Below are 27,549 nucleotides of genomic sequence, written 5' to 3' on the forward strand. Positions count from 1 at the left end.
GACTAAGTAAGACTCTGTAAGGTGTTCGGATATGTTTGGAAATGCCTTTATTGGAGTTTCAGTATGCTTTGGATAATAATGGATGTTGTTACTTGATAGAATAGGCTGGACCAATGTGCTCTATATGAGATCTGCCAAATAGTGAACAAACAAATATATACTGGTATTTACTCTTCTGTAGTTGGACTTGTTGGGGGGAAAAAAATTGAAGTTTCAGTGGTTGCTGCAGGTCTTCTGGCCGCTAGAGTATTTGGAACCTTGGAGAAATGCATCCTAATTGCTTACAGTCTTATATTACTGTCTAGGAAACTGCCTAATAAAGCCTGTGAAATCTCTAGCTCATCTTCATGTAACACAGAGATCAGTATGTACTTAGTGTCTCTTTTTTTTTTTTTTTTTTTTTTTTTTTTTTTTTTTTTTTTGGGTCACCTACTTATAATCTTGTGGTGATGGAAATTTGCCTTAGTATCTTAAATGGAGAAAGCAGCAAAGCAATGGCAAATCCTTTACAACCAGCAGTACTTTAATGTTAGTAAGAAAGTTCTTACTAATGGCAGGTAGTAGACTTGAATTGCCTTGTGATGAACCCTTAGTGGAAGTGTGTCTTCCTTGTGAAGTCAGATATCCAGTCTGTTTTTCCCATGGGCTGATGTATGAGTACCAGAGTTCAGCCTCACTGTTCTAGGCCAGTGTCTGAACGTGTTCAAATTATTGGTATGTAGAGTTCCATCAGTACTTCTGCTGTGCTGTTAAGCATTGTTTGGTGCAGATCTTCTATATTTTTATTTTCCTTTGTATTGCCAAAATGAGTATTTTTAAGTATTTTCAACTAGATATTTGAAGAATGTAGGCAAGGCTTTCCTTGAGCCTTTTGTCATTCCTCTTACTTATGCATAGCTGTGTTTAGAGTATGCTTTTCTTATGCTGTGTGACCACTTCAGTCTCCTTTTCTGGAGTTGTTACATGGGCTGGATTTTCTTGCTGGATTAAACCTATTTCTTGTAAGAACATGTGTTGTTTCAGGGCTTCCTAGAAAGATGTGTGACAAACACAGGACTGGATAACAGACTAGATACCCTAATACTACCAGTGCTGCTCTTGGTGTTTCTCTGTGATTTGTGTTCTCTTAACTCATGATTTGCTTGCTATCTGGAGGAAAACAGTGAACGCTAATGCATGGGAGATACTTACGCTGATAATTAGGTGGGTGCAGCTTGGAGCAGGACTTGTCCTGTTGGCTAGTTGAACCATTTGGAGAAACAAGTTGCACCATTTAAGCTGTGAGTAGGAGTGTCTTTTACAGCCTTTCTCAGTCTAATGAGAGCAAGTCTAATTTCCTTGCCTATTCTGCAGGGCCGTCTGTGTCTAGAGCTGCCCAACAAGCAGGCATAACCTGTTCCTCCCAGCTTGGGTAACATTTAGGAATTTCCCCTTGCTTCTAGGATTATTTTTCTTCAATACTTCCTTATTCACATAGCACCCAAAACACAGGGCATGACTTTTTCCTGAAACAGAAAAATCAGAGTATTTGTACCTAAGGATATTTGAATGAATTGGGATGTTTTTGAGGCTTCCTAGGGCATGTCTTGTAATAATAGCATGAATATTGTAATGCCCAGCACCTTTCTTGTCCATATGTGTTCATTCTGTAGTGTTGGGTTCAGACCACTGTAATACTGTCTTTTTACCAGTAAAGACTGATGGTTTTAAAGATGTGCATAGTGGTCTTATGGCTTAAATATCTAGAAAGTGAAGAGAGATTGTGTCAGTTTGTGTATGTATTATTTATTTGTGGTTCTTAGGCTTGAATAAGATCCAAGTACCTTCTTTGGAGAGCCTTTTAGGTGTCTCTAATGTTTAATCTAGCATTGGACTCTCAGAACAGTGCTTCATGAAGAATTGGCCTTAGCTGAAAAAACAGTCCTTTCAGCATGAAATGCGTGTTTGAGGAATACAGTTACCTGTCACATTCTGTAGGGGTGGCGAAGTCAACTAAATTCTTAAACGTGTGAAGCAAAGGGCAGAAATTCACTAGTGTACTTTAAATTATGATTTAAGACCTGGTGCCTACTGGCACACCAGACACCTAACTCATACCCAGTTTTTAGTTTTCACCAGTTTTACAGCAATCTAGTCTGTGCCTGGGAAAGATAAAGATTACCAGATAACTTTTTTTTTTTTTTTTTTTGCGTGTTAAGATTTAAAGTAAGAGATTATTCATGACCGGCAGGTAGGGTATTTTGGAAGTTCCCTACATAGCAGATGAAAAAAACTTCCCTCTGCAATATGCAATCTTGATTCCTCCCCTAAAAATACACATATGGTCTCCTACTTGGACATGATTTCACAGTCCTGAGGATTCAAGAAAAGATCACAGAAATATAATGATTTTTAGTGTCCCCATCATTCACAATCTCCCCCTCCCCTCCATCCCCTTTTTTTTAAAGACAACTGCACAATCTGTGATGCAAGACAGTAGCATAGCTTTATTTTAGCTTCAGAAACTTTTGATGTGGGGAGGGGTGAATTTCTTTAGATGTGAAGGATATTCTGATGCTGATCACTGATGAGTCTGGTTTACCCCCAAGCTGCAAGCAGGCTGAATGGATCTGTGGAACCTTACTACTGAAAGGGAATTACCAGGTAAGCAGAGACATTTTCCTCTTAACGTTTGCAGCTAGCAGGTAGAATGCTGAAACAGGCATTTCATTATGAAAGTAAACATAATGAAAAGAATAGAACCAATGTTGCTGTGCTTAGGAGCATTGTTTTGCAGAAAGATTTGTTACAGGCATGCCTTTCAACAGTCATGGAACCACAGATACCCAGAGATTTCGTGTTAGTCACTGAGGGTGATGGTTTTGCATATATATGTTTAATTCTGGAGGTTTCAAAATTATCAGCAGCTTTTGAAACAAAATCTCTAATGTTGATCATGGAAGAAGTAGCTGGAGAGCACAAGATCTTCAAAGGCAGGGATGACCTGCTCAATACAGATAGTCCAGAAGCAGATGAGAATGGCATACTAATCCTGAGAATGGATTCCTGGGCCGGTCCGTGACTATTTTTCTTAGTTTATGCCTGGATGTTTCAAGTGTAGCTTATGCATCAGGTAGCATCACGAAGAACAGAAAATGTTCTTAAAATTGTGTGGAACAAGACAATTTAATTCTCTTTTCAGGTTTCGCGTAATAATGTTTCATTAACATAGAGTCTTACATGATACCACAGAAGTGATGGGGAAGCTTATCTCACAAATACATAGAAGGAGGACTATATATAGGTGGTCTGGCTAGGCTGATATAAATAGTATTAAAAACTCCTGCTGTGGCTTAAGTGAATTTAGCATGGTGAGAAATATTTACAGAGTTTGAGTAGGTAGAGCATTCAGTATTAATCACAGCTGGTTGGTAAATGACAAAACTGAATGTTAAGAACTCGGAAGTTTATTTCAGGAACACTAGCAATGTAATAGTGAATGCAGTGCCATCTGGCCTTTAAATAAGAGATATTGCATCCTGTAAGTTACACAAGAAAAAGATATTGAACATGTATTAAGCAGTATTTTTAAACAATGAAGTAATTCCATTTTTATTGAAGTTGTTGAAGATTGATGTTGCATGAGTGGAACAGGAGATATTTTAGAAGCAATATTTTGGTGTAATAGTGAATTGGATTAGCCTTCACAGCTCCTTTCAGTAATCTTGATAAGCAAATAAGACCAACTTAGACTATCTCTGTAACACATTTAGGGAATTCCATGGCCATAAAATGTAGAACTTTTATTTTTAAAACTTGAATGTGACTTGTACTATTGGCCATCTATTGAGGCGTTCCCTCTGTTAGTGGCTGATAACATAATGCCTTTTTATCCTGTTTTTCCTTGTGGAAGATATGTAGTTTTTTATGGGCCAATTAACGGCATTGACAATTCAATTCAAGTAAATGACTATGCAAATGCACTTTCTCTGACTTTCAGTGTTCTTGCTGTTTAAATCCAGGATGACAAAATTACCAACTTCACTTTGTTGGTCCCTGTTTAAAATCAGTCTTTGGAAGGAGTATTTCCCCACCCTAGTTTGTGTCCAGTTCTCTCAGCTCTGTAGAAAATTACAAATATTAAGATTGATTTCTGATATTGTTAAAAGAATTACTTCCAGAATGCTGTTCTGCTTATCAAACTCGAGAAGTAGACTGCTAAGGAAAGCTTGGTGCCTTTTGTCTGAATGTTATACACTTAAACTTGAGAGGAAATAATAATGTTTAATTTAGATACAAGTTGCATGAAGTTACTTTGCCTCCAAAAGCGAGGAGGAGGAGGAAAGCTTTCAAAGGTATTTCTCGAGGTATGCTCTTTAACAATACTAGTGAGACAAAATAACAATTTCATCAAAACCAAATCTAGTTACTTTGCTTTGTAGTTGCTTTTCCAGCTTCTCTTGTGTTCTGAGGTAGAACCACAGGACTTCATGTATGTGAAGATCATGTTGTTTTGAAATAAGGAAGTGCCCTCAATTAGGAAATTAATACTTCCTGTAATTTCTAGCTCATGTAAGAATTTCTGGCATTCGGTACCTGAAAGTAAATAAATCACTCTCCCCTGTTGCATGGTGTGGGCAGAAGGTCTCAGTTCTGTCAGATTAGTTTTACAAAAGTTCATCAGTCCTCTTTTTTATCCTTCACATTGTAAAACAAATTTCTATGAGCAAAATGACCAAGGCAAGACTATTGTACTGTTTGTAGGTCACCATATAATGGAAATGAATTCCAAGGTTCTTTCATGGTAACTTTGTCTAATTGTATGCCAGCATTATGCAATAGATGGAAGCAAAACAAGCCTATAGTGTTGAACCTTTTAAAAAAGGTGAGAAAGGTGCATACCTGGAGTATATAGACCACCAACTATATGGTTATGTGTTAGGAGACTCTTAGTGATTTCTGGAAGCATAATCCTTCCTTATGTGGCTGATACTACTTTTGTTGCATTAGAAATGTTACTACACCAAAAATGCACATGGAGCTGGTTATTCAGACACAGGGAAGATAGGTTGCTGGCAGGTATAGTAACTGGGTGAAATAAGGCACTCAGGGAAGAATTGAAGTAGTAAACTCTGGAAAGGGGTACATGCTGTAGGAGTTGTTGAAACAATCCAGTTTTAAGCACCTAATTTTATAGAATGGTTTGTGTTGGTTGGAAGGGACCTTCGAAGGTCATCGAAGGTCATCTAATCCAACCCTTCTGTTGTGGGCAGAAATATCTTTTCCTTAGACATGGTTGCTCAAAGCCCTGTTCTGTCTCACTTTGGCTTCTAGGGAGAATGCATCTGCAGCTTTTCTGGGTGTCTTGTTATAGTGTCTCACTGGCTTAATTGTAAAAAATTCTTTCTCCAGAGTGAAAAATGCCAGCTTTCTGAGCCTGTCCTCACAGGATAGGTGCTCTAGTCCTCTGACCATTTTTGTGGCCTCCTCTGGACCTGCTCCACAGGACTGTGCCTTTCCTGTGCTGGGGCCCCTGGAGCTGGATGCGGTGCTCCAGGTGGGGTTTCACCAGTGCAGAATAGAATCATTTCCCTCAACCTGCCGGCCACGCTTTTTTTATGCAGAGCAGGATGATGTGGTTGATGTAGCCTTCGGAGTTTGGACATTTGGTCTTTGCAGGGTCTGCGTGTAGTTGAGGAAACAGTCAAGAGAGGGGAAGAGGGCTTTTTGTGACTTGGAACAGGAGCCCATCCCAAAGGTATATGCTGTACCTTCAAATAGAGTCTGAGTAAGTGGTATTTTGAGAGCTGACTAGTTATTGATTAACTCTGCCATTTTCTTGGGGAATAAAAGCTGCTAGACATCAGGCTCTCAGTGCATTGTTGATCTGCAGCTAGAAGCCATATGAGATGGGAGTAGCTTACTAGGATCCTGTCACATGAGTGCAGAGTCACCTAACTGGTGTGTCCTGGGCCAGGGTCATACATGTTTCTGGTAGTTTTATTTGGCCAGTGGGGACGAGTGGTAATACATTTAAATATGGCCAGTTTTATCCATTTTTATGCCATTGTCAGAGTACCACAGTTAACCTTATCTCTTGGAAGACCCTTGAATATCAAAAAAACAATGTTCCTTTTCTGCACACACCAAAAAAAAAAAAAAGAAAAGAAAAAAGAAAAAGAAAAGACAGTAAATTGCCTAGTTTTTTAGACTCCTTTCCTTCCCAGGTCAGTGTCACGATGAATGTTTCTAAGTGTATGTGCTGTATACCCAGGCAGGGTATCTAAGTACCAGTAGTCTTCAGATACTGGCCCAGTGAACTGGAGTCCTTTGGAACTGGTGCTCTGGTCAAAATGTGGGCTTCATCTCTCATTTCTGCATGGTGCATCCTTGGACTGTGTTCTGGAGTCATTGCTGCTGCATAAAAAATGCCAGACCATATTCAGAATCTATACTGTGTTCTCACCTTACCTATCCTTATTGTGCAGGATCTTCTCTTATTCTGTATAAATATGGGGCCTGTGTCCATTGTCCTGTCTTCCCTTTCTTTTTGAAGTTTTACATATGTGAGGAAAAATTGTTTTTGGGATTTCATATTTCCCTAACCAGCTGAAACTTGCTGGAAGGGGTGCAGATTGAGCCGTGGATTTCTGCAGATGCTTTAGATCTTAATCTCTTTTAGCTTTCCTTCCTGATTTCCCAAAGCCTGTACTCTTGTCTTGCTGGCTCAGCTGCGTGCTGCTTTTGACGTAAGGTCAAAAAGTGTAACTTTTATTACTCAAGAGGAGGGCATTGTTCAGTTTTTATTGACTGAGCATCTTTAGCTTTTATATCAGTTCTTTTTGTCATCTGTCTTTGATTTCTCCTAGCTTCTCCCGCATTTCTCTTTCCACTTTTGTAATTTTAGCTTTTTTTAAATTTTTTTTCCCCCATAAGGAAATATCATATGTCTTATCATGTTCTCAGTGTTTCTCTCAGAAGCCTTTGCTGGTCTCTGTCAAGGGCTTGCAGCTCCTAGTCTTTTTGCAGGGACTGTGATAGAAATGGGGTATATTGTGTTGTCTATTGTTACTCTTAAGGCTGAATTTCTGTCCCCATAGAGAGAGGAATATGCTGCAACTGTCCCTCAGGGTTGAAGTTCTAGGATAAACTCATATTAGTTTTGTATTTTATAACTTCAAAAAAATAAAGTACATTTAATGTGTGCTGTACACTGAAAATACAATTTCATCCAGAGTAACTATGGAACATCTGTCTTTTTTCCTTTTTTTTTTTTATTTATTTTTAAACTTCAGTGATGCCTTTTAACCTAGTGCAGTGAACCTCGGTTGTTTAGAGAGTCATCTGTCTGTGAAAAGGTTGTTTTGTGGAACATGTTGGTGCTGATAATCTCATTGTAATCAATCCAAACTGACTTGCTGTGGAAGAAAAAGAACAACAGGCTTTGTTTCTGGTTTTAGTGGATGATTCTAGTCTAACCTTTGTTTTAGAGTAGACTGTTGCAGTTTATGAAGGAATATTTGTGGTATTCCCTATCTGTAGATTGTGTTGAATTGAGCATTTCTCTTTCAAAACCTGACAGGAATGATCAGGAAAGACACTTCCAGCATTTTTGTCTACCTTGTTGCTATTAGTTTTGTTCTCAATTATTGATTTCATATTCGCTTCATTTTCCAGCTCACACAATCAATATCAATATCTACAGTTACTGTAGGTACAGTGCTGAAAAAGTATATCTGGTTTATACTGAAACTGACATCTTTAACCGTGTTGTACCTTTAAATTCAACTTGGTTCCAACCTTACTCCAGAAATCATCTGGAATGCTGAGATGGAAAACTTGTAGTTATTTCAGTTAACTTTGTCTTCTGCCTGGTTTGTCTGTTTCCTTGTGCTCAGTAATTTCCCACACATGCTCAGTGTTTGAGGTCTGTGTGGTAGCTTTTGTAGTGAGAATTATTACAGTATTAATGCTTTTTACAAGCTGTGGTGAAATAGTATCTTTGATAGTGTTGTGGGGTTTTTTTGTATGTATGTTTGTATTTTGATTTTTTTTCTCTTTTTGCTGTTGTTTTCTTTTTCTTTCTCCTTTAGAATGTAAATTGCATTTGCTTGTGCATTTTCTGTTGGATTTTTTTAGGGGGGAGTAAGGACTGTTTGTTGGAAAGCAGCCTGCAATGCTCTGTGGTGCGTTTGCATTTCTAAATGCAGTTGGTGAACAGCTGCTGATGGATCTTTCTTTAGTCTAAGTAAATTACATTGTTATTGCCCTTATGTTTTATGGTAACTTCTCATGACTGATTTTTCTCTGCAAGATGGAGATTATAATTAGGGGAAGATTCTGAAATCAGGAAGATATAGCTTGCTTTGGTTCTTTTCAGGGACTTCAGAAATACTGGACTGACAGCGCACCTGTAAAATTAAGGGCATAGGGAAAAAAGAAATTATTTCATTTAGTATATTATGAAAAATAGGTATTTGTAGCTGAGAAGAAGAAGGATTGCACTTTCTGGAGAGAGTGTTACTAAATAAGAAATGATACTTGAAAAATAACAAGTCATGTAGAATTTTTCTTGCAAAAGACTTAAAATTGTGTTTCTTAACAAAACTTAAAATCAGAAAAATGTTAGTGCATATGCAGTTTGTTAAGAACCTGTTGATGAAAGGTAAGCTATACCTCTGCTTTTTAATGTATTGGAGATTAGTGCTTCAGTACATCAGCATGTCTTTTATATGATACTATTTTATATGATAGCTGTCACATTTTAGGTTGCAGCACACAGGTTTGCTGGAAGCCATTTCTGTAACTAGTCAAGATTTAAGAGTAATGAGTCACAAATACCCTTTTGTTTTCTGACCTCTCTATCAAATGGGTCCATCTTAAACATAGTATTTCATTCTAATGATGCAGCTTTGCTGGTTTAAACTTCATAGACCTAGGTCTCTATATTTGTGGGAAGCTTAATTTTGCTTATTGCAAAATATTGGTTATTGGTCTGCTTATATTGGATTTGGACTCAGGACCTTGGAAGACGTAGAAAGGATAAAGGAGTGTGGAGCAGTATATTTTCTTTTGTTCCAGGGTAGAGTTAGGGTTGTGAGAATAGCTGTAGAATAATAAAGTTGTAGAATAATTAAAGTTGTAAATAAATAAAGCATTCTCCCTCAGAAAGCTGTGTCCTTAGAGATGAAAACATAATGTGGCAGGTAGCTGACTGCCACAAGAAGAGAACCCAGGCTGGGACTGTGGTGGGCTAAGTCACTCTGCAAGATGCTCACAAGGGCACAGCTGCCTTCCTTGCACCTTCTTGGCAGCTGTACTGGCCCAGGTGTTTAAGGGGATATTCTGTGTTGGATTGGGGATCTCTGTTACTCTCCTTGCTGGGTTATTTTTAAGCAGGATCAGTTTCTTGGGCTGATTCACTGGCATGCCCGTCTAATGATATGATGAAGCTGGTTAAGATGGTGGTTCCCAAGTTCTTGCTGTTGAATGTGCATTTCTGACAAAGATTTCTGTTCAGCCGCAGCCAAAGTGGTGACTGAAGTAGGAAAAGAAATTAAGAGATTGCACCATTTTATTCCTCAACACTTCAGCGTGATGGAGAGGGAGATAAGTAGATGTGGGCTGATGTGTAAACACAAGATTACAAGGCAGCTTGGAGATGTCCACACCCCTTTTGTATTCTCTTGATAAAAATGAATCATGGACCTCACCTAATATAAGCTTGAAGAGAAAGTGGAACATTCAAAGGAAGGTTGAAATATGTTTCTAGAAAACCTGTAAACACAAACATAATGGCAGTCTGTGGATGGCAATGTGAGCAAGATCAGAGCCACATTCCTTTTGGAGAGGAACGTTTCTCATCACCCCTTTCCTCTCCCACTCCACTTGTTTGGTTTCCGTGAGGATGTTGGATACCACGTCCCATCTTGACTTGTATTTATATAGGGTTAAAATTTTTATGTGTGAGTTTTCTCTTGTGTTGTTGGAGTGATGGCTTGCTTATTTCTGTCAGTGATTTTGAGTGGCAGTAGCGGAGTTATTCTCACTTACCTTTTAATTGAATTTGTAACAGACTTCTACTAAAGTATCTTTGCTTATATGGTATATTTAAACTATGCTTCTGAAGGAATACAGAACCCATTGGGTAAAATGGCTATTTTAAATGTGCTTTAAATGTGTTTTAAATATAAAATATGCCTATTTTAAAATCTGGAAAGGGCTGCTGAGAACCAAATCAAAGAGGCATGAGATAAGGGTTTATTTTTCAGCTACCGTTGAAAATCAATCCATTAAAAATCTTTTTTCCTTTTAAATTAGTCATTATGTCTATTCTGTTGCTTTTTTCTGCCTAGACAACTGTGCTGAAGTTGCAATGTGAAGATTTATCTTTTTTTTTTTTTGAGGTTTAAGTTTTATTAGCTGCTTTTTTACTACAGCTAACTAATTCTGTAATTTGGTAAGATGGTAGGTGGTATTGCATGAGAAGAGAATATATTGCAATTTTATGTAGTCGGAATGCATGGACTTGTTTGGTTTTTTTTCCCCTGAAGTATACAATTTAGAATTAACATCTGTTTAAAATTCAGTGGAATTCTTGTTTTTATCTATGTTTTATTCACACTGTCCCCCTTTCTCTGCACACCAGGACAAAACACAATTCTGTTGTCGAAAACTTATTTGCAGTCACCATATCTGATTTTCATTTTTCTCTGGGATGGTGGAGGATTAGAGCAGATTATAGTGTTGGGATAATGTCTGACTCCTTGTGTTCCATTTAGTCATAAATAAACCCCTGAGAAATCTGAGTGTTGCTATGGTGATGCTAGTAAAAGCCTGGGATATGGAGTAAGTGAGCCGCTTAGCAGCATAATGTCACTTAGAGTAATGAGCACGCTGTCATTAGGACAGTGGTGGGTTTACCTGGTGCTCTGTAACTTTGCTAGCCCGTGCCAGATTCTGAAGGCAGGTAAGAAAAAACAGTTCAGATATCATATCATATACTCTCTTTAGTAACTTGCAGCTACAAACCTTTTAACAAATGGAAATTTGTGTTTTGTCTGTTTACTTTCTAGCTTAATCTGTTAAAATAGAGGAAAAAGCAAAAAGTTTTTCTGTTCTGCCTTTCACAGGATGATCTGGTGTAACTTAAACATAGAAAATCAGTTTATGGCAACTTGTTTTAAATTGTGTAAACACACTTTTCTTCTTAAAATGTGGAATATAAAAAGTAAGATGGTATTAAAATAATGTGGTTTTTTTTTTTTAGTCTTTATAACCTGGCTTCACTGGAACTGAGAGAAAATTTGCTGACATATTTACCTGAGTAAGTCACATTTGCATGTGTGTCATTATATTAACATAAAATATTCTTATTCCTAAAATATGCTAACATGTGAAACTGAATGACAGCTAGAAAAAGTACGCAAAGCCGACTGACAACATGAGATACAGCCTTCTTTTAGCAACATCTACTTACATACATTACTTCTGGCTGTACTTGGTTATAGCAGAAGCCTGCAGTCTGCATGGATGGACTTTGTTGTATAAAGAAGTATTCTGTATGAAATACAGCAGCCCCAAACATGTCCTACATGCAATGGACAAGACCATCTGCAGTGGGAGTGGTAATTTGGATTGTTCTCATGATGAAGTTTTGTAACTGTGAAAGAAGGGCGCCAACATCTGAGATTTTTCACTCTAGACCTTTATAGAATTTAAATAAGTGTTTGTATGCAGGGCTGAGTAGCCAAAAGCTTCTAAAACCTGGAGATGAAACCCTTGGGAGCAAACTAGGCCTTCTGATGTCTGAAGTCTGACTTCACCCACTGTGATTTTTGGAGAAAAAAGTTATCTAGATGTCTCTGTACTCTCTGTACTGTGGCAGAGGAATTGGTGGTCTTTTGTTAGACTAGTTTGGTATCTTATACTTTGGGGATCCTTTTTGTCTGCCTAGAAGCAGCCTCTTCTTTTTCTAGTGAAGGAGTTTTGTTCCTTTGCTATCTGGTTGCTTCTTGCAAGATTTTTGGTGACTCCTGTTCGGCTTGTTGAGATAATATAATAGATACTGTAAAAGATTCAACCTGTTTTAATCAGAATCTCTTCCCCAGTTGCTTTGGGGTAATCTTTTCCTGTCAGTCTACCCAGTGCCTTGTTTGTGGCTGTTCATGGCAGTGAGCCACAAGACACTTTAATGTCAGTGATCAGAAGATAGGAATTGCTTGTAAGGTTTGGCCATACAGTATCAGTATGAAGCTATCAAAAATGTTGACAGTTTTATTGCTTCTGGAAAATTCTGACTGTCAGTAATGTAGCTGACAGTTCTAATTCTCTCTGGTTTTTGTGCTATTGCAGCTCTGGGGAAAGTAAACTAGAGCTCTATGGCAGCCTGATTGTAAGGGTGGCCCTCTCTTGTCTGTCAGCTTGAACTTTTTTTGCATCCTTTTGCGCTTCCCTCTGTTAGCAGTCTCAAAAACTGAAGTGTTTCAGAAATGGATGGATTGTGTTGAGAAGATAAATGATGGATATTGAGTCTTGAGTCGTGTAGTTACCACTATGGTGAATTTTTACCCGGTGTGCATAACTGTAAATTTCCCCTTAAAATAAGTCTAACTAACTGTACTAAAGTATGTGGCATCTGCTACCTTCTATTTTTATTAAAAATGAAATGAAAAGTAATTATTTGATTGTCAGTAAGTTTTAAGTTTCAAGGGCTTACAGTTACACTGACAAACCAAGTTATTTTTTTAGTAAGATATTACTGCAAACAGTCTATGCCTGGTAAAATAACTGTCTGCCTACAGTACATTGAAATTCAAGTTTCAGTAAAATGAGCTTATTCAAATACATAGGGTTTCTGTTGCTTTAGTCTAATGTGGTTTTGTTTTGATTTATCTCATCTCACAGATCACTTGCCCAGCTGCAGCGACTAGAAGAACTTGATTTAGGAAACAATGAACTTTATCATTTGGTAAGAGAACATACCACTGAAACTGCACACTGGTCTTGTTTTATGCATCATTTAGATTAAATAGGTTGTAGAATGTCCAAAATAGAAGAAAGAAAAATGCTTGGAGGAAGAGTCTTTGTGTAGGTACAGATGAATTTTGACAGTGAGCTGGTGCTTTCAAATCTGCTCAGTCTTGTTCAGTATCACTTTAATCAAAAACTGCAGCTGATCTCTAGAAAATGAGAGTGCGGCACAGCTTTTTTTTATGGAGATAAAAAGGAGCAGAAGGACACAAAATCTTATCTGTGCTTGCAGTTACAATGGACCACATGGACTTGTGTCAGGAGCTGGATGGGCTAAAAAGCATAGGTGAAAGCTCAATTTCCATGGTGAGAGTAGGAATCTTCGGGAAGGGGCCGAGGCAAAACTCTTGAAGGTTGAGAGGTCTATCAGAAATCTGTCTGTCATCTCCCTTAAGGTGATTCAGGTAAATGTTGGATGGATTTTCAGTAGGCGAAGTGTGTGCAGTCAATTTGTTAGTGCATGCCAGGAAAGAATGGTAGCTTATTAAACTATAGCAATTATTTGTATGATGGAGTTCCCAAATGCTTACAGTTGCCCTTGCTATTTTTAACTAAGGTACCTCTAAATAATGCTTGCAGTAAGAATTGGTTTACTTAGACTGTAATTGTGGGGTGGCAATTTTGTTTTTACTTGAAGCTCCTGTGCTACTTATCTTTACTACTTTTTATGTTGTAGCCAGAAACAATTGGTGCACTTTTCAATCTTAAAGACCTTTGGTTGGATGGAAACCAATTAGCTGAAATACCTCAGGTAAAAATGAGCTCTACTGATACTGTTTTGAAGATGTTCTTTGAAAGAAAACCTTTTCATTTATTCCTACAGGGAAGTGCTTTAAAATGGAATATTTTTCTCAGTCTACTTTGCCTGGGTTTGGTTTTGGGTGTGTATGGGTTTTCTCTTAATAAATTCCTCTGTAAGGGATTGGCCATGATATTATATGTTGTCAGAAATTTTCTTTTAAGCATTTTGACAAAGGAATTGTTTCCTAATAGGCACATTGTTCTGTTTGTAGGATGACACATCCTCTGTTTATAGTTCTTGCCCTAAGATCAGGGACCCATTAGTTGTCTGAGTTAATCCTCACCTTGTGTTGTGTAGCTATCTGAATTGCAGTTTTAAAGTTTTGAGTATGAATCTTTTTTGTTGTTTGTTTTTGGTACTCGTCTTCATCCCTTTAAGCATGGTGTTTGGAAGAAGTACAATAATGGAACTGTTGCCATAAATAGAAATTTTGATTTATGCACGCAAATCCCCATCTGACATCAGTCACAGGATAAGGGAACTTAGCATTTAAAGCTTATAGCACTCTAAGTTCCCTTTCTTAAGAACTTTGTAATATGTGGAATGGTTCATCTTCCCTCTTTTTCCCTTACAGCCAAGTCAAAACCTGTTTTCTCCTGTTCCTCCTGCAGTTTGCTGTTACTTGCAGTATGGGTCTCAGTGTCAACTGTGTGTCTTGTAAATCAGTTACAGTGTAGTGGGTTTAATTGGCTTTGTTTTTGTTGGCTTGGCTAATAAGTAGAGATGATAATTCATAAAAGGTCATGTGATACTTCAGCAGCCATTTTTATTGAAACTGGCCATTACTGTCTATTTTGTCTGATGTCCAAAGGATTGACAGTAGGATAAAGGGTTTGTGTTTAATGAAGGATCGTCTTGAGAGGCAGATGTGTCAAAAGTAAAAGAACTGATCTTGTAAGTTTAGATCAGGGCCATTGCTGTATGAAAATTCCATATATGTAAAAGTAAAAGGTGCTTCTTCCTCAGCTGTTCTGTTCTCTGAAAGGTGATTTAGATGACTAAAATGAAATCTGTCCCCGAGTGTGTATAGGGATGTCTGTGTTCATGAGAAATGGGGGGGTGCTCTGAAAACTAACAGAAGCAAAGGTTTTTCTCTGTCTAGTGGTTGGATTGCCGTGATAAAAACTTAAGTAGTCATTAATAATAGTAGATGATGGCAGTATAACTTGGCAGTTCAAATGTGCTTGCTAGAGCAACACCCCCAATTCCTATTTCTACGTTTGTTGTAGTTGAGAGATGTGAAGATATGAAATCCCTAGATGTCATGGCATGTTGCTGTAGCAGCCAAGAGAGACTAATCCTAATTTGCCTAGGGTCGATTGGGAGGACTAGACTTTAATTATGTAGTGGTTGATAATCTGCCATTCTGAACAAAACAACTCTGCAGTCTTTACTTGAGGAAAACTCCAAGTTTGGCTGGTGCTTGCCTGGGTGTGCTCAGCATAGCTTGCCTGACTGCTGAAGCCAGTTTAAAGTAAGAAACTGTGACTGAATCACTTGGTTAGTTTATATATGTAAAGTGTAATAATTATCTACTTTTTTTGGCTTTTGGAGGTCAAACAAAGAATGGCCAGTTAAGAGGTCATACGGATAATTGCTTTTTTTTTGTGTAATTTCATTGTCATGGTACATTTTTCAAAGTGCTTTCTTACGTGTTTGGGCATGACTTAAATTTTTTTCCTTGTATCGCAGGAAATAGGAAACCTGAAAAACCTGCTTTGTCTGGATGTTTCTGAAAATAAATTGGAATGCCTTCCTGAAGAAATTAGTGGTCTGACTTCTTTAACAGACTTGCTTGTTTCTCAGAATTTACTTCAGGTCTTACCTGATGGCATTGGTGAGTACAAAGTGAATGCTGTCACACAGAACCATTTAATCCACTGTAACTGGAAGTCATTTGGGTTTTGGAAGTCTTTTTTTGCAAGAGATGAGCTTGTCTCATGTTGGTTTTTATTCCTTTTGCTTAGTAGCAAATTCATAGATCTATTAATGCTGCATTGTAATTATCTGATAATGATTTCCTCACAATCCTCTTTCAGTCTTCACTTGATACCTCCCAAGCAACATAAAAGTTAGTATGTCCCTTCAATTCCCAGTGTATCTTGTTCACCATCAAAACTGTTTAACACTGTAAAATTTTAGTTTGCAACATGCTGTGGGTCACTTGATAAGACTGACTGAAGGTATCGCTACAAAAAATACAGAATTTTGAATTGTGATGTGTATTTATCTTCAGTTGAACAATGTGATTAATACTTTGCTGAACCTAGTGGAAGACTGTCTGCATTGCTGCCCATTAGTCCTTACCTTGAGGATTTGAACTACAACCTTTCTGTGTCTGACCCCTTAGATTGGGTTCAGTAACTGAAGAATGTTTCCTGGGTGCCTTTTTTAAGATGTATGTTTTTTACCCATACAGTAGTTGCGACAAGTAGACAAACAAGCTGTTTTTCTGGAAAGTTCCACATTGTAGGAGTGTGCCTTCTCCTTGAGAGGACTTTTTTTTTTTTTAAAGCCCCCCAAAATAAAGGTGTAGGGGCAGGAGGACTCAAGAGTGTGGTTTAACTGTATCTAATGTGTGGAAAAGAGTGGTCAGACCTTCCCCCTTTCTATATATTCTATATAAGACTAAGAAAAGTTTCTCTAGAAGTTACACTTGGGAGAGTGGGGTGACAGCTGTGACTCCTACAGCTGCCTGATGTGTGTTTGATAGAGAGTTGTAGCAGCCCTCTCTGATGACCTGTGCTGGCCAGTGCAGTTGTTGTGCATCAGAAATGGAGCTGTAGCTTCTGAAAGTCAGCAGCCCATGGACCTGGCTGGACAGACCTTGTTGGCAGAAGTGAACCTTGCTACTCCCTGTGGATGCTCCCAGCTGATCACTGAATCCTTGGTGGGAATGGTGAATCTGTAGAGCTCTTGTAGCAGGGCTCTCACCAGCACCAGAAGCTGAGGTCAGATGTGGCCATGTCTCACCCAGTCTCCAGAGCTTTGACGGAACTCCAGCACCCCCAGCAGCCTGAGCCAGTGCTGCATCATCTCCCACTGAGGAAGCTGCTTCTGATGTCCAAATGGGATCTCCCACACTGTGATTTACAGCCGTTGCTGCCTCACCTGCCCCTGCAGAGAAGAGTTTGGCTCTGTTATGTCTGTAAACCACCCTGCAAGTGGTTCTGGGCAGTTCCTCGATGCCTCCTTGGCTTTCTTTTGATGGGAGTCAGCAAAGCCAGCTCCTTCAGCCTCAGCTCACATGTGCTCTGGCCACTTGGATAGCTTCTTCCTGGACCCTCATCACTGGAACAGGGGAGTTGAGGAGCAAGACAGAACATCACATGAAACTGAGAATGATTTTACAGGTGTGGTTTCACTAGTTGCAGGTTGATAGGATATAGTCACTTCCATTGATCTGTTGGCTATAATTCTAATGTTGTCTAGTTGGTGTTTGTTTCTGATGGGAGCTCACTGCTGTGTAGTGTTCAGCCAAGTACTCACCATAGTATCCATGCCCTTTCCAGCAGGGCTCTTGTTTAGCTGTACGTTTCACTTCCCAGCCTGTGCTGGTACACAGAATTATTCTGTCTCGGTGAAGAGCTCTGCACTTCTCTGTGCTAAACCTCAGGTTTCTGTTCAGGTTGCTGTCTTCTGGTGTGTCAGACATGCCTTCATGATTTAGCAGCATCAGTGAATTTAATACTCCAGACCATTACATGTGTTCTGGACCACACAGGGATGGCAGGGAGGTATCAGCAGCTAGTGTTGTCTCCTGAATTATGTATCTTGGGCTCTGCCTGAGTCAGGTTTTGCACCCAAGACCATTCCGATATGAAGGAATAGAACAAAGTGAATTTTCCGCCCTGAAATAGTGTTTTGTTCCTCATGAGAAAAATCACTTTCAAAGAAGCTTGATTTTCATCTAAAGAATAAACTTGTGCTCCATGTCTGATTAATTACGTTCTCTGTTAAGACAAAGAGACCTAAATCCTGTTTTGGTTTGGGCTGTCACTTCAGTGCAAGATATTCTCACTGTGGCTGATCAGATGTAGGTGATCTTCTGAACATTCCTGTATTAATAAACATTGTATAATTGAGGAATAAACAGGTAATTTTCAGGTTTTTGTTAGGCATGTGGATTGACATATCCTTGATATTTACACGAGGTATTGTTCCAATTGTAACTTTATTGCAATTTTTTATGCTTAAATGTTGGATATTAATATTTATATTGAGTATTAATTCAGTGATATTAAAACTTCCAAAAATAGTGCAAGCACTAAGTGAAGCAGTGCTTGGGTTCTTTTGTTTTACCTAAAAAAATATTTCATTGTTTTAGAAGATTTCTGGAAGTTTTGCAGCAGTAAAAATTTATGTAATTAAATGTATTGGAGGATACTAGACTAAAAATCCATGTTGTTTTTCTTGTGTAGGAAAATTGCGGAGGCTCTCCATTTTGAAGGTTGATCAGAACAAACTGATTCAACTAACTGATTCCATTGGAGACTGTGAAAGCCTTACTGAGCTAGTTCTCACAGAAAACCAGCTGCAGGTATGCATGGTCATGGCTGCTCAAATGGCAGGTGATAATAAGACCTGCAGTTAAGTGCTGAATCACTTAGCTCATTAGGTTACTCACCCTTGCTACTTCTAAGTAGTGCATTTTCTTTAAATGCATCTTATTTCTTACCTGTTAAATGAATGCTGGAGATCAAGTTTGTGTGTAGTAACAATTCACCTTTCAAATGCTTAAGCAATGACATGTTCACTCTTGAGTCTTTCTTGACCAGTGAGAGAACTGGAGCATGTATAGTGCAGGTATCACTTACTTGGCTGTGTCTTTTTATGTTGGAGTTTGTGCTGTATTGCATTATTGCCAGTTTTTGCTGTGCCTTATCTGGATCAGTCTTGCTTGAACTGACTAGAAACCCTGAGCACTGCAGAGCATGTACTGCTCCTTACTCTGCTGGTCTGCTCTAGCCAGGCATTAGATATGATACATGGTCAATTAAAATAAAATCTCAGAATTCCTTATGTTAGGTGATTGCTTCCATTATTTTGAAACTTCATGTGACACTGACACTTGGAGAGTAGCTGTCTGTAAATAAACTAGGTTTGAGCATTTCTTAAGCTCAGTTGGTACTTGCTTGAGTTAGAAGCTTAAGACTGTCAAGAGGATGTCTCTCCAACAGTCATTTCATAGCACCTGAGTTAGGATATAGCTAACAGAGAAGCAATTTACAGACTGTAAAGTTAGCTAATCCTATATACATGCATTTTGTACGCAGCTGTTGTGTGTCTATTGTCATAGTGCAGAGATAATTAATGAGTGAATTTGTGTTAGAAACTGACATTCCTAGACACATTTTCTGCAGTATAAACCTTTGGATCTTTCTTTGGAAAGTCTGGCAGTAATGAGGATTAACTACACTTCAGTTTTGAAAGTGGATCAGACTGTTAAATAATTTAAAATTACATGATTTTTCCTGACTCTGTGTATTTATGAATTCTGTTTGCATATTATTTTTGTTGTCACAGTCATTGCCGAAGAGCATTGGTAAACTAAAGAAGCTGAACAATTTGAATGCTGATAGAAACAAATTAACATCTTTGCCCAAAGAGGTAAGTTTTGTGCAGATGAGATTGTAGAAACAGAAAACTCTTGATTTCAAATGTCTGCAAGAAATAGCAGGCAACTTCGGTCCAGTGGGTATTCTTTCCAAACTGATCACAACCAGAAACTTGTCCATTAGATCTGAACTGCAGTGATTAGGTGGCTTGGAAGTGCAAAATGTCTTTAGTTGAACAGAAAGGCTTGGGTCCAATTAGCTTTTAACTGGTAATTGCCAGTGTGGATGTCAGGTCCCCCACTATTTGAAGACTTGGAGCTCTGGTAGGGTGAATGCAGCACCAATATGTCTTTTCTGCATGTAATGTGAAACTACTGCCACACTCTTCCTCACCTTACTCTTGTGACCAGTGTCTTAGGGAAAGTTTCATACTCTGAAAAGTGACTCAGTGGATGTCTTGACAGTCTTTTTGGTTTTGGATGCCTCTGGACTACTTTTGCCCTTAAATATAAGGACCTGATATGACCAAGATACCTCAAATTTTACAGCTACGAGCCCTAGAACTTCTTGTCTATTGAAACAGTATGTGGAATGAAATGAGGCTAGAATTTGTGTTGTGAAACTAAATGTAATGAAGACTTTACAAGTTGAGTTCAGCAGTAAATTGTTGGAAGAAGTTGGGAAAGCAGCACCCTGTGATTGGAGCATGGGACTATGAGTTGGTTCTGTTAGTACTGCTTTCTGTATGTAATTTTTACCCAAGTAATTCTGCCTCTTAATTTTCCTATCTAACATGTGGCTCTGAGCTTTTGTTCTCTTGCTTTCAGTCACCTGAGGAGCAGGAGCAGGTTATGTACTCAGGTGACAGCTGATGGATGGAAATTGAGAGGAGTATCAGCTCTGGCTCACTTCCTTATGGAGCTTGGACAGCTCAAGAGGGAGGTATGAGAAGGAAGTGAAGTGGCAAGGAGATGGGGGAGAACTGATTGTCTGAAGAAGAGGGATCAAGCAGGGGCAGAGGATGCTGCAGTGGCACTGGCAGCAACAATTCCAGTGTCCTGGGTCTGTGCTGCCACAGGCCAGTCATGTAATCGAGGGAAGATGAGAGGGGAGACATGTGAGTACTGCAGCTTTTTTAGCAAAACAGTGTCTTCTCTGCTGTGGTGCTTCTGCTTCTGAACAGAATTCTGACAGGGCTTACCCAGACAGGTTGCATGATGTAACCTAGCAAGAGGCAAGACCCTGGAAAAATTATTTGGGTTAGTATTTGATGGCAGTTTTCATCATAAGATCTGCTGAGTTGGAAGGAACCCATCAGGAGTCCACCTCCTGGGCCCTGCAGAGGACACCCCAAGAGTCACCCCATGTACCTGGGAGCACTGTCCAAACACTTGGTGAACTCTCTTAGGCTGGTGCTGTGACCACTGCCCTGGAGAGCCTGTTCCAGTGCCCAACAACCCTGGGTAGAAAACCTTTTTATAATATCCAACCTACACCTTCCTTGGCACAACTTCAGGCCATTCCCTCAGGTCCTGTCACTGTCACCACAGAGAAGAGATCAGGGTCTGCCCCTCCTCTTCCCCTCACCAGAAGCTGGAACTGCAGTGAGGTCTCCCCTCAGTCTCCTCCAGGCTGAACAGACCAAGTGACCTCAGCTGCTCCTCATGCAGCTTCCCCTCAAGACCCTTCCCCATCTTTGTTGCCCTCCTTTGGATGCTCTCTTAATAGCTTTATATCTCTTTGATCTTGTGCTCATTCAGCAGAAGATTTTCTTTGCTGTAAAATACCTGTACTTGACACTTGTGCAATTTTATGTCTACCCCACCTCTGAGCAGAATTGTTCTGAGTTTTGCATGGAAGGTTTTACTGGTACAGTTTATTTCCAGATTGGCCATTAATAGCTTGTTAGTGTGTAAGCACTTTTCTCATTTAGTGGAATATATGGTATTGGAGGTTGTGCATAACGGCAATCAGTGTGACTTGGAAGAAGCAAGGACAGGAGCAGGCAAGAGGAGAAGGCTCAGCTGCAAAAGCTGGTAAAGCAGGGTGGATATGGAGAGTGTCTGTTTGGGGATATGGTGGGGTCAAGAGCTCAGTGCATACCAATAGAGGGATCAGTACTGAGCAAGATACTGAAGACTTGGAACCAGCAACATTTTTCAGAGGTGGAATGTGTAGTTAAGTCAGTGAAGGTGCTGGGAGATATCCAAGGGTGAAGTGAAGAACGAGAATGTGTCTAGAGAACATCAGTGCATGTGAAAGAGGGAGTGGGACACCTGCAGAGAAGTGGGAGGAAGGCAGGGATGAGCCTGTGCTTGGAGAAGGCGGAGAATGAGGAAATGGAAGATAGTGTCTGGAGTGAGCTGAGCTGGAGAATTGTAAAAGTCCAGGAAATAAAAATGGGAGAGGGTGGTTCCCAAGGGAGCATGCAGAGAAACAGAGGAACCAGAACTCTTTGCTTTCCTGTCAATGACTTTGAAATAAAATTTTTATTTTTCCTTTAAAGGTGTCCACACCAAAGTGTCTGTCTCTTTAGAACAAATGCTTTGAAATTACATGTAAAGTAAGATTTTATGTTTTGCTCTGCAGATATTTTATTGTTTATTATTTAATTTTAAAGGAAATCAACCCTTCTGTAACTGCAGGGTCATCTCACTCTTGATCAGTGCATTTGAATTCCAAGCTGGTAGTGTTATAGATTGAAGGCATAAACAACTGATGGCGATGGTGTGCCTCAGAAATACTGTTAATATGTGTGTATTGCAGAACCTACTCTCTAGCTAACAAGACTTCTCAGTTTCAGTTTTTCAAGTTTGTTTGTATTCCTTGGGCTTAGGCTGTGCAGTATGCATTTTTCCCTGAGTGCTTTTAGAGTGCTTTCTTACATTGCTGAAGTGGTAGTTTCAAAAACAATGAAATCTGCTTCTCTTTGCCCATGTTCCATCTGTTGCTGGAGCTTTATTTTCTTGGTATAGTATTTTTCTGAATCAGTGGCATTTTGCTTTAAACCATACATGAAGACTTCCTAGTACATGTTTTCTGTTTAAAATTCAGAAGAATTAAGTGAAGAGTTAAATTTCATAGCTCTAAAAGAAAACTATTCTACATAAACTGAGTGCACAGGTGTAACAAGTACTGTTTGCTGTTATGCAAAACATCCACAGGAGCCATTTTAGGGGGCTGATAATGGCAAAGATTCCAATTCTGAGTTTCTCTTTGGACAGCAGGGAGGAACAATTTGGTGTCTTGGGTGAAATGTTCGATTTCCATTTTTGTTCTCGTTGTTCCTGACTTTGTAAAGAAGTACAGAATGCATTGGTAATGCACTTAGGGAAGACAGAAAAATGTCACCCTTTTTCTGTCTGCTGGAAGACTCTGCTTGACATTGAGAAAGCATACTACGTTTTCTGTTTATTTTTGTCCTAAACAGACTAAGATTTAAAGCCAGGCACAAGCTTCTGACAGAAGTAATTTTCAACACCCCTACCTGCTTTGTGTTGCTTAAGATATTTTGTGAGACAGTATGGCCAAGACTGGGGTCTTGGACACATCAAAATTAGTACTTGTACACTGGTTCCCCCTTCACAGAAGCAGAGTTGTATGCAGAAGTAGAGTATGCACTGAAGATACTTTTCCTTAGTATCTTTCCCTCTTCTCCTTTACACGTTTTTCTTACCTCTTCCAGTGTTTCTCTGCCTTACAAAGTGCTAAAGCAGCTGTGCATATGTGGTCTTTATCCTGATAAAAAATGGATATGGGAGAGGCTGTTGCTGGTTTCTGCTGGAGAGGGATAAAGAAATAGCTTTGTAATGTGTGCAGAAAAAAAGTGGAATTCAGCTAGGGAGAAGAGTACGCTTACCCAATACTGCATCTGCTTGGTGTCACTGTCATTTCACTCAGAATTACTGCCGTGGCAGAGACCACTTTTATAGATAGGATGATGGAATTTATGTGCCTGCTCTAATGTAGCCTAGTGAGAAAATATTTGAGTTTTAGTTTTTCTGTGGTGGTGTATGTTTTTTTGGTGTTTTTGGAGAAGGGGGTATAGAAGGATGTCGATTTGGTTTTGATATGTCAACAGTTTAAGAGAATTGGATTTTGAGTCAGTGTGTTAAACCATTACATTGTAAGATTGCTTCAAGGCACACTTGTAAAACCATTCTTTATCTTTAGGTGTAAAGGGGGTTATTGAGGAGTTTGTATGCAAATACACCTTCAAAGTTTCCTGGTTCAAAGGTTCTTCTTTATTGTGTGCTGATAAAGCTAAAATGTGGAAGAACTAAATGTATGACCAAGGCTTGAGTCACTGACAGATTTCATCTTCAGTATCTCGTTTTGCAGCTTAGTCCCTTTCTGACTGAAGTGGTGAAACAAACTTCAGCAAGAACTGAGAATGTCTAAACCTGTTCATAGTTAGAAATGTTTTTCCCCTTAAACTTGAAAGACCTGCCTGGTGACTCTTTGGTATTGAAATCCCACCCTGGCACAGGAATGCTGATGAAACTGGTGTGTTGGTTTTGGCACTTGCATAAATAACCTCCTTGGAATGTTTTCCAGTTTATATGCTTTTGTTAATGAGTCTTTACAACCTACAGAGGCCTGGTAATGTGTCCTTCCTGTCTCTGTGAGAATTATTACTACATTAGGTAGAACTACTGTGGTTTTGTTTTTTTTTTTGTTTTTTTTTGTGTGTGTTTCTTTTTTTTTGGGCAATACCTGTGCTTTTTAAATTTATTTTTTTTTTAAACAAGTTGGGACCACTTTTTTTTTCTGATTTTAACTTTTAATATCCTGTACCTTTTCCCATTTGTGTATGTGTGTCTCAGAGGAAACAAAAAAGGGCACTAAGGAAAAGTGCAGGAAAACTTGCATTGAGTCAGAGGGCTGAGAAGTTGTCTTGATGAGCTCCTCTCCTACTATTCACCAGTGGTGCAGGAGGTGTTGAAGTGAGTTTGCTGAAGATTTTCCTAGCCAATTTAAAGTTAATAAAAGCAACAGAATAGTGGTTAATAATAATGAGCTGGGTGTTTTTTTCCTCCCCTTAAAGTATTCTGTGCTTGCAGTTAAAGAATTAGTATAGTTTATGTGGAGCCAAGGAAAATTCTGACTTTATTTACTTTGAACCCAAGCAGAATTTTGGATATGACGCACTGGAAAATATTTTACAATGCAAGAGGAACTATGTTTAAATTGCCACTATATTTTTAAGACTTGTGTAAGTCTGTGAGAGTTTTTGATGCTGACAGCTGTTTTGAGAGTTGAATAAAAGAGATGCGTCACTGGACTTTTAGCTACTTACATGACAGCTGAAGACTAATCATTACAGTATTTGTCATGATGTCATTTTTTTGGCATTGTTTATAGCTGTGTGAAAGATGCTAACTGGTAAAGGACAGCAGAATTGATTCATAGCTTTTGAGCAGTAAAAAGATCTACTTTACTAGAAACACCAGCAGAGAAGCATTTTGATAAGACTTGCAGGAGGACTGTCTAAGATGGACTGGTAGTGGGTATATGAATAGCAAAAAAGCAGGAAGTGAAGTGCTAAGTGCTGGTCATGATGGGAACATAGGGGGGAGTTTTAGCAACTGAGCTGACATCCTGTCTATGTTTGTCCAAGCCTTACTGCTTCTCCAGAATGAGGAAGCTGTTAGAAAGAGGAGCCTCAGACTGAAATAGAAGAAAAGAGCCAAAGATCATCCATTAAAGTTAAAGGATTTAAAGGGTTAAAGTTTTGTGTGGAGTCTGGAGGCTTGTTAGTGGCAGTCATCCTCTCAGCCTGCCTGAAGGCAAATATGCATGCAGTTTTGTTCCATCTTCATAGTATCAATGATCTTAAAATTAGCACTTCACAATAATGGCCATTTACTGCCTGACTGACGTGTGTGGGCTTTGTTTTTGTGGTTTTCCTTTTGGTTTTTATCTAGGCTCACTGTTCTTTGGACTTGGTGTGATGTGACAAGTCAATACCCTTAAGATAAAGTTGCTAAAATGAATTTAGTCTCAGTAGTGTGATTTAGGCATGACTATGTCTACTCATGTGAGATCCTTTCCTGATGTCCTGCTCACTCCAGAGGAGTGTGAGGACTTCTTTGAGCCTCCAGTCCTTGGAACAGTTACTCCCATGCCTAGAACTAAGCACATGCTTGTCCCCATTCAGTGAAGTCTGTGCTGGAAATGAAGTGTGTGCTTAACTGGTGAATGGATTTGTGGCCTCAGCTGTATCCTTGGTGCATATGTGCTGGTTTGGCACAGTTTGTTGTGAGCATGTGGCCCTTGGAAAGCATGGCTCTTCCTCAGTTAACCACTCTGAGCCAAACCAGCGACGCTCTGATACTGTGGCCCTTCATGGTGGCCACAGCAGTGTTTTCCTTTCCACATGCCATGTAGTGTGTGCACTTTGCCTCCGTGGTACAGCTTCATGTTTGGGTTTTCAAACATTGGATCTGATGTCTTTCTGTACTGCTGAATGGGTGCCATCTTTGTTTGAAATGACAAAAGATTTTAGTCGATTTTTAAGTGTCATCTTGTCTTTTTTTTTTTTTTTCTTTGTGGTATCTCACTCTATGCTGCTCATTTAATGCTGTCTGTATTTTCTAAAAACAGTTTAATTAAAAATATTCAGTGTGCCTTTTTTATCTACCCTACTACTCTATTAAAATAAAAGGTCTTCACTACTTTTGAATGAAACAAAACCTTTGAACAGCAGCCTGTTGACTGATAGAGAACAAAGTTAAATTAACTGAAGTTTAAATGATTAAGGAGTTCAAACCCTCTGTGGCAGTAGAAGAATGCATGTTATGTCTCCATCTGTTGGCATGCTCTTGTCCAGTATGGGTAAAGAAAAATAAATTGAACATCTCTTGTATTTTCTTAATTGTTAGCCGCTTGGAAAATTATGGGTCAGGTAAATTGATAACCCTGTAAGTATTCTTCAGTCTATGGTTCTACTATTACCTTTCATTAAGCTGCTTAAAATGCATGATGACTCAGGCTGTCCCGATTCCACTCCTGCACTTTTTCCATTGTCAAAAGTACAGAAGTTCTGGTCTCATCAGGGCTGCATGGCTTTACTTTGTTTGTTTGGCTAACCTGTTTGGATCTCCATGCTCCAAGACTGGATAAAGCAAACTTCATTCATGGAAAGGGAACACTTTGTGTACACTGAGGGCATCACTTGCCAACTCATCAACATTCCCTAATTGTATTTCTTGCTTTTCACGGCTCCTCATGTTAGAAACACCAATTAGACACTTAGTGTGTATATATTTTTTAATATCACACTGTGTTCTGTGAATGTGTGAAAGCACATTATTAAGAATTTTTACACGCTTTACAGTGAATAGCAGAATTCTTGAATCAAGAAGTGTTTGCTTACTATTTGAGTGCTGTTTTCTAAGGGCTTTGATTCACAAGCTAAAATGGCTTGCAAGGTTTGTGCTTCTGTTGTACACACTGGGCTGGGAAAACTGATGATCTTTGTGAAATAGCTGCATCTTAAGAGTGCAGTGATTAAAGGGAAATACCACGGATTTTGTTTTGTCAAGAATGTAGTGCTTTATGCTGTAAACAGCTTGTGAATCAGAAGCCTTGAGCAGCTGATTCCTGTTTTCTTCCATTAAAAAGCATTGGTGATACAAAGGAAGGTGAGTGGGATGTAAATGCTCCATTTGTTTTATTTTGTGAGTCACTGTTGCATCCTTTTAAAGTGGCTTTTTCCTTAGTAAATAGTGTAGATTAAATCAACACTATTTTTCCTTTGACTAGTTAAAATATTTTGTGCTATTTATCTATAATCTCAGTCTTGGGTTTGGACTGAATTGTTGGCTTCACTGACACAACTAACAGCAAGAAGACAATATTTTCAGCTTAGTTTTGGGGACTGCTGGACGAGGTGTAGCTACATATTGACTGTAGTGTGAGACGAGAACCTTCTTAGATGTATGTCACTATAGACGTCCTCTAATTTTTGAACTGAGATTTTCCACTGTGTTTAGTTTGGGCTCCATAATTAGATTCTAAGTCCACTTAACTTGAAAGCTTTCAAATGGCATTGGGATATTTTGCCTCTATTACTTGGAGTAAGAAAAGAAAATTCTTTTTTCCCTTTCTTATGGTGAGTTTTGGAACTCAAATAAACAACAGTGCTTTGTGAAGCTCTGTACAATAAGCAAACAA

The 27,549-nt window shown here is 38.9% G+C and overlaps 1 protein-coding gene across 1 annotated transcript in view; it reads left to right on the forward strand.

Annotated features, from left to right (window-relative positions):
- The window catches only part of LRRC1 (leucine rich repeat containing 1), a 68,521-nt gene that overhangs the window by 34,222 nt on the left and 6,750 nt on the right, over window positions 1-27,549 (forward strand). The window contains exons 5-10 of the mRNA XM_062488543.1: window positions 11,249-11,305; window positions 12,886-12,949; window positions 13,688-13,762; window positions 15,506-15,650; window positions 18,235-18,353; window positions 19,340-19,423. Of these exons, the coding sequence (XP_062344527.1) occupies window positions 11,249-11,305; window positions 12,886-12,949; window positions 13,688-13,762; window positions 15,506-15,650; window positions 18,235-18,353; window positions 19,340-19,423 (544 nt within the window). The remainder of the gene's footprint in view (window positions 1-11,248; window positions 11,306-12,885; window positions 12,950-13,687; window positions 13,763-15,505; window positions 15,651-18,234; window positions 18,354-19,339; window positions 19,424-27,549) is intronic.

This window comes from Cinclus cinclus, chromosome 3 (genome assembly GCF_963662255.1).
Source record: "Cinclus cinclus chromosome 3, bCinCin1.1, whole genome shotgun sequence".
NCBI classification, from domain to species: domain Eukaryota; kingdom Metazoa; phylum Chordata; class Aves; order Passeriformes; family Cinclidae; genus Cinclus; species Cinclus cinclus.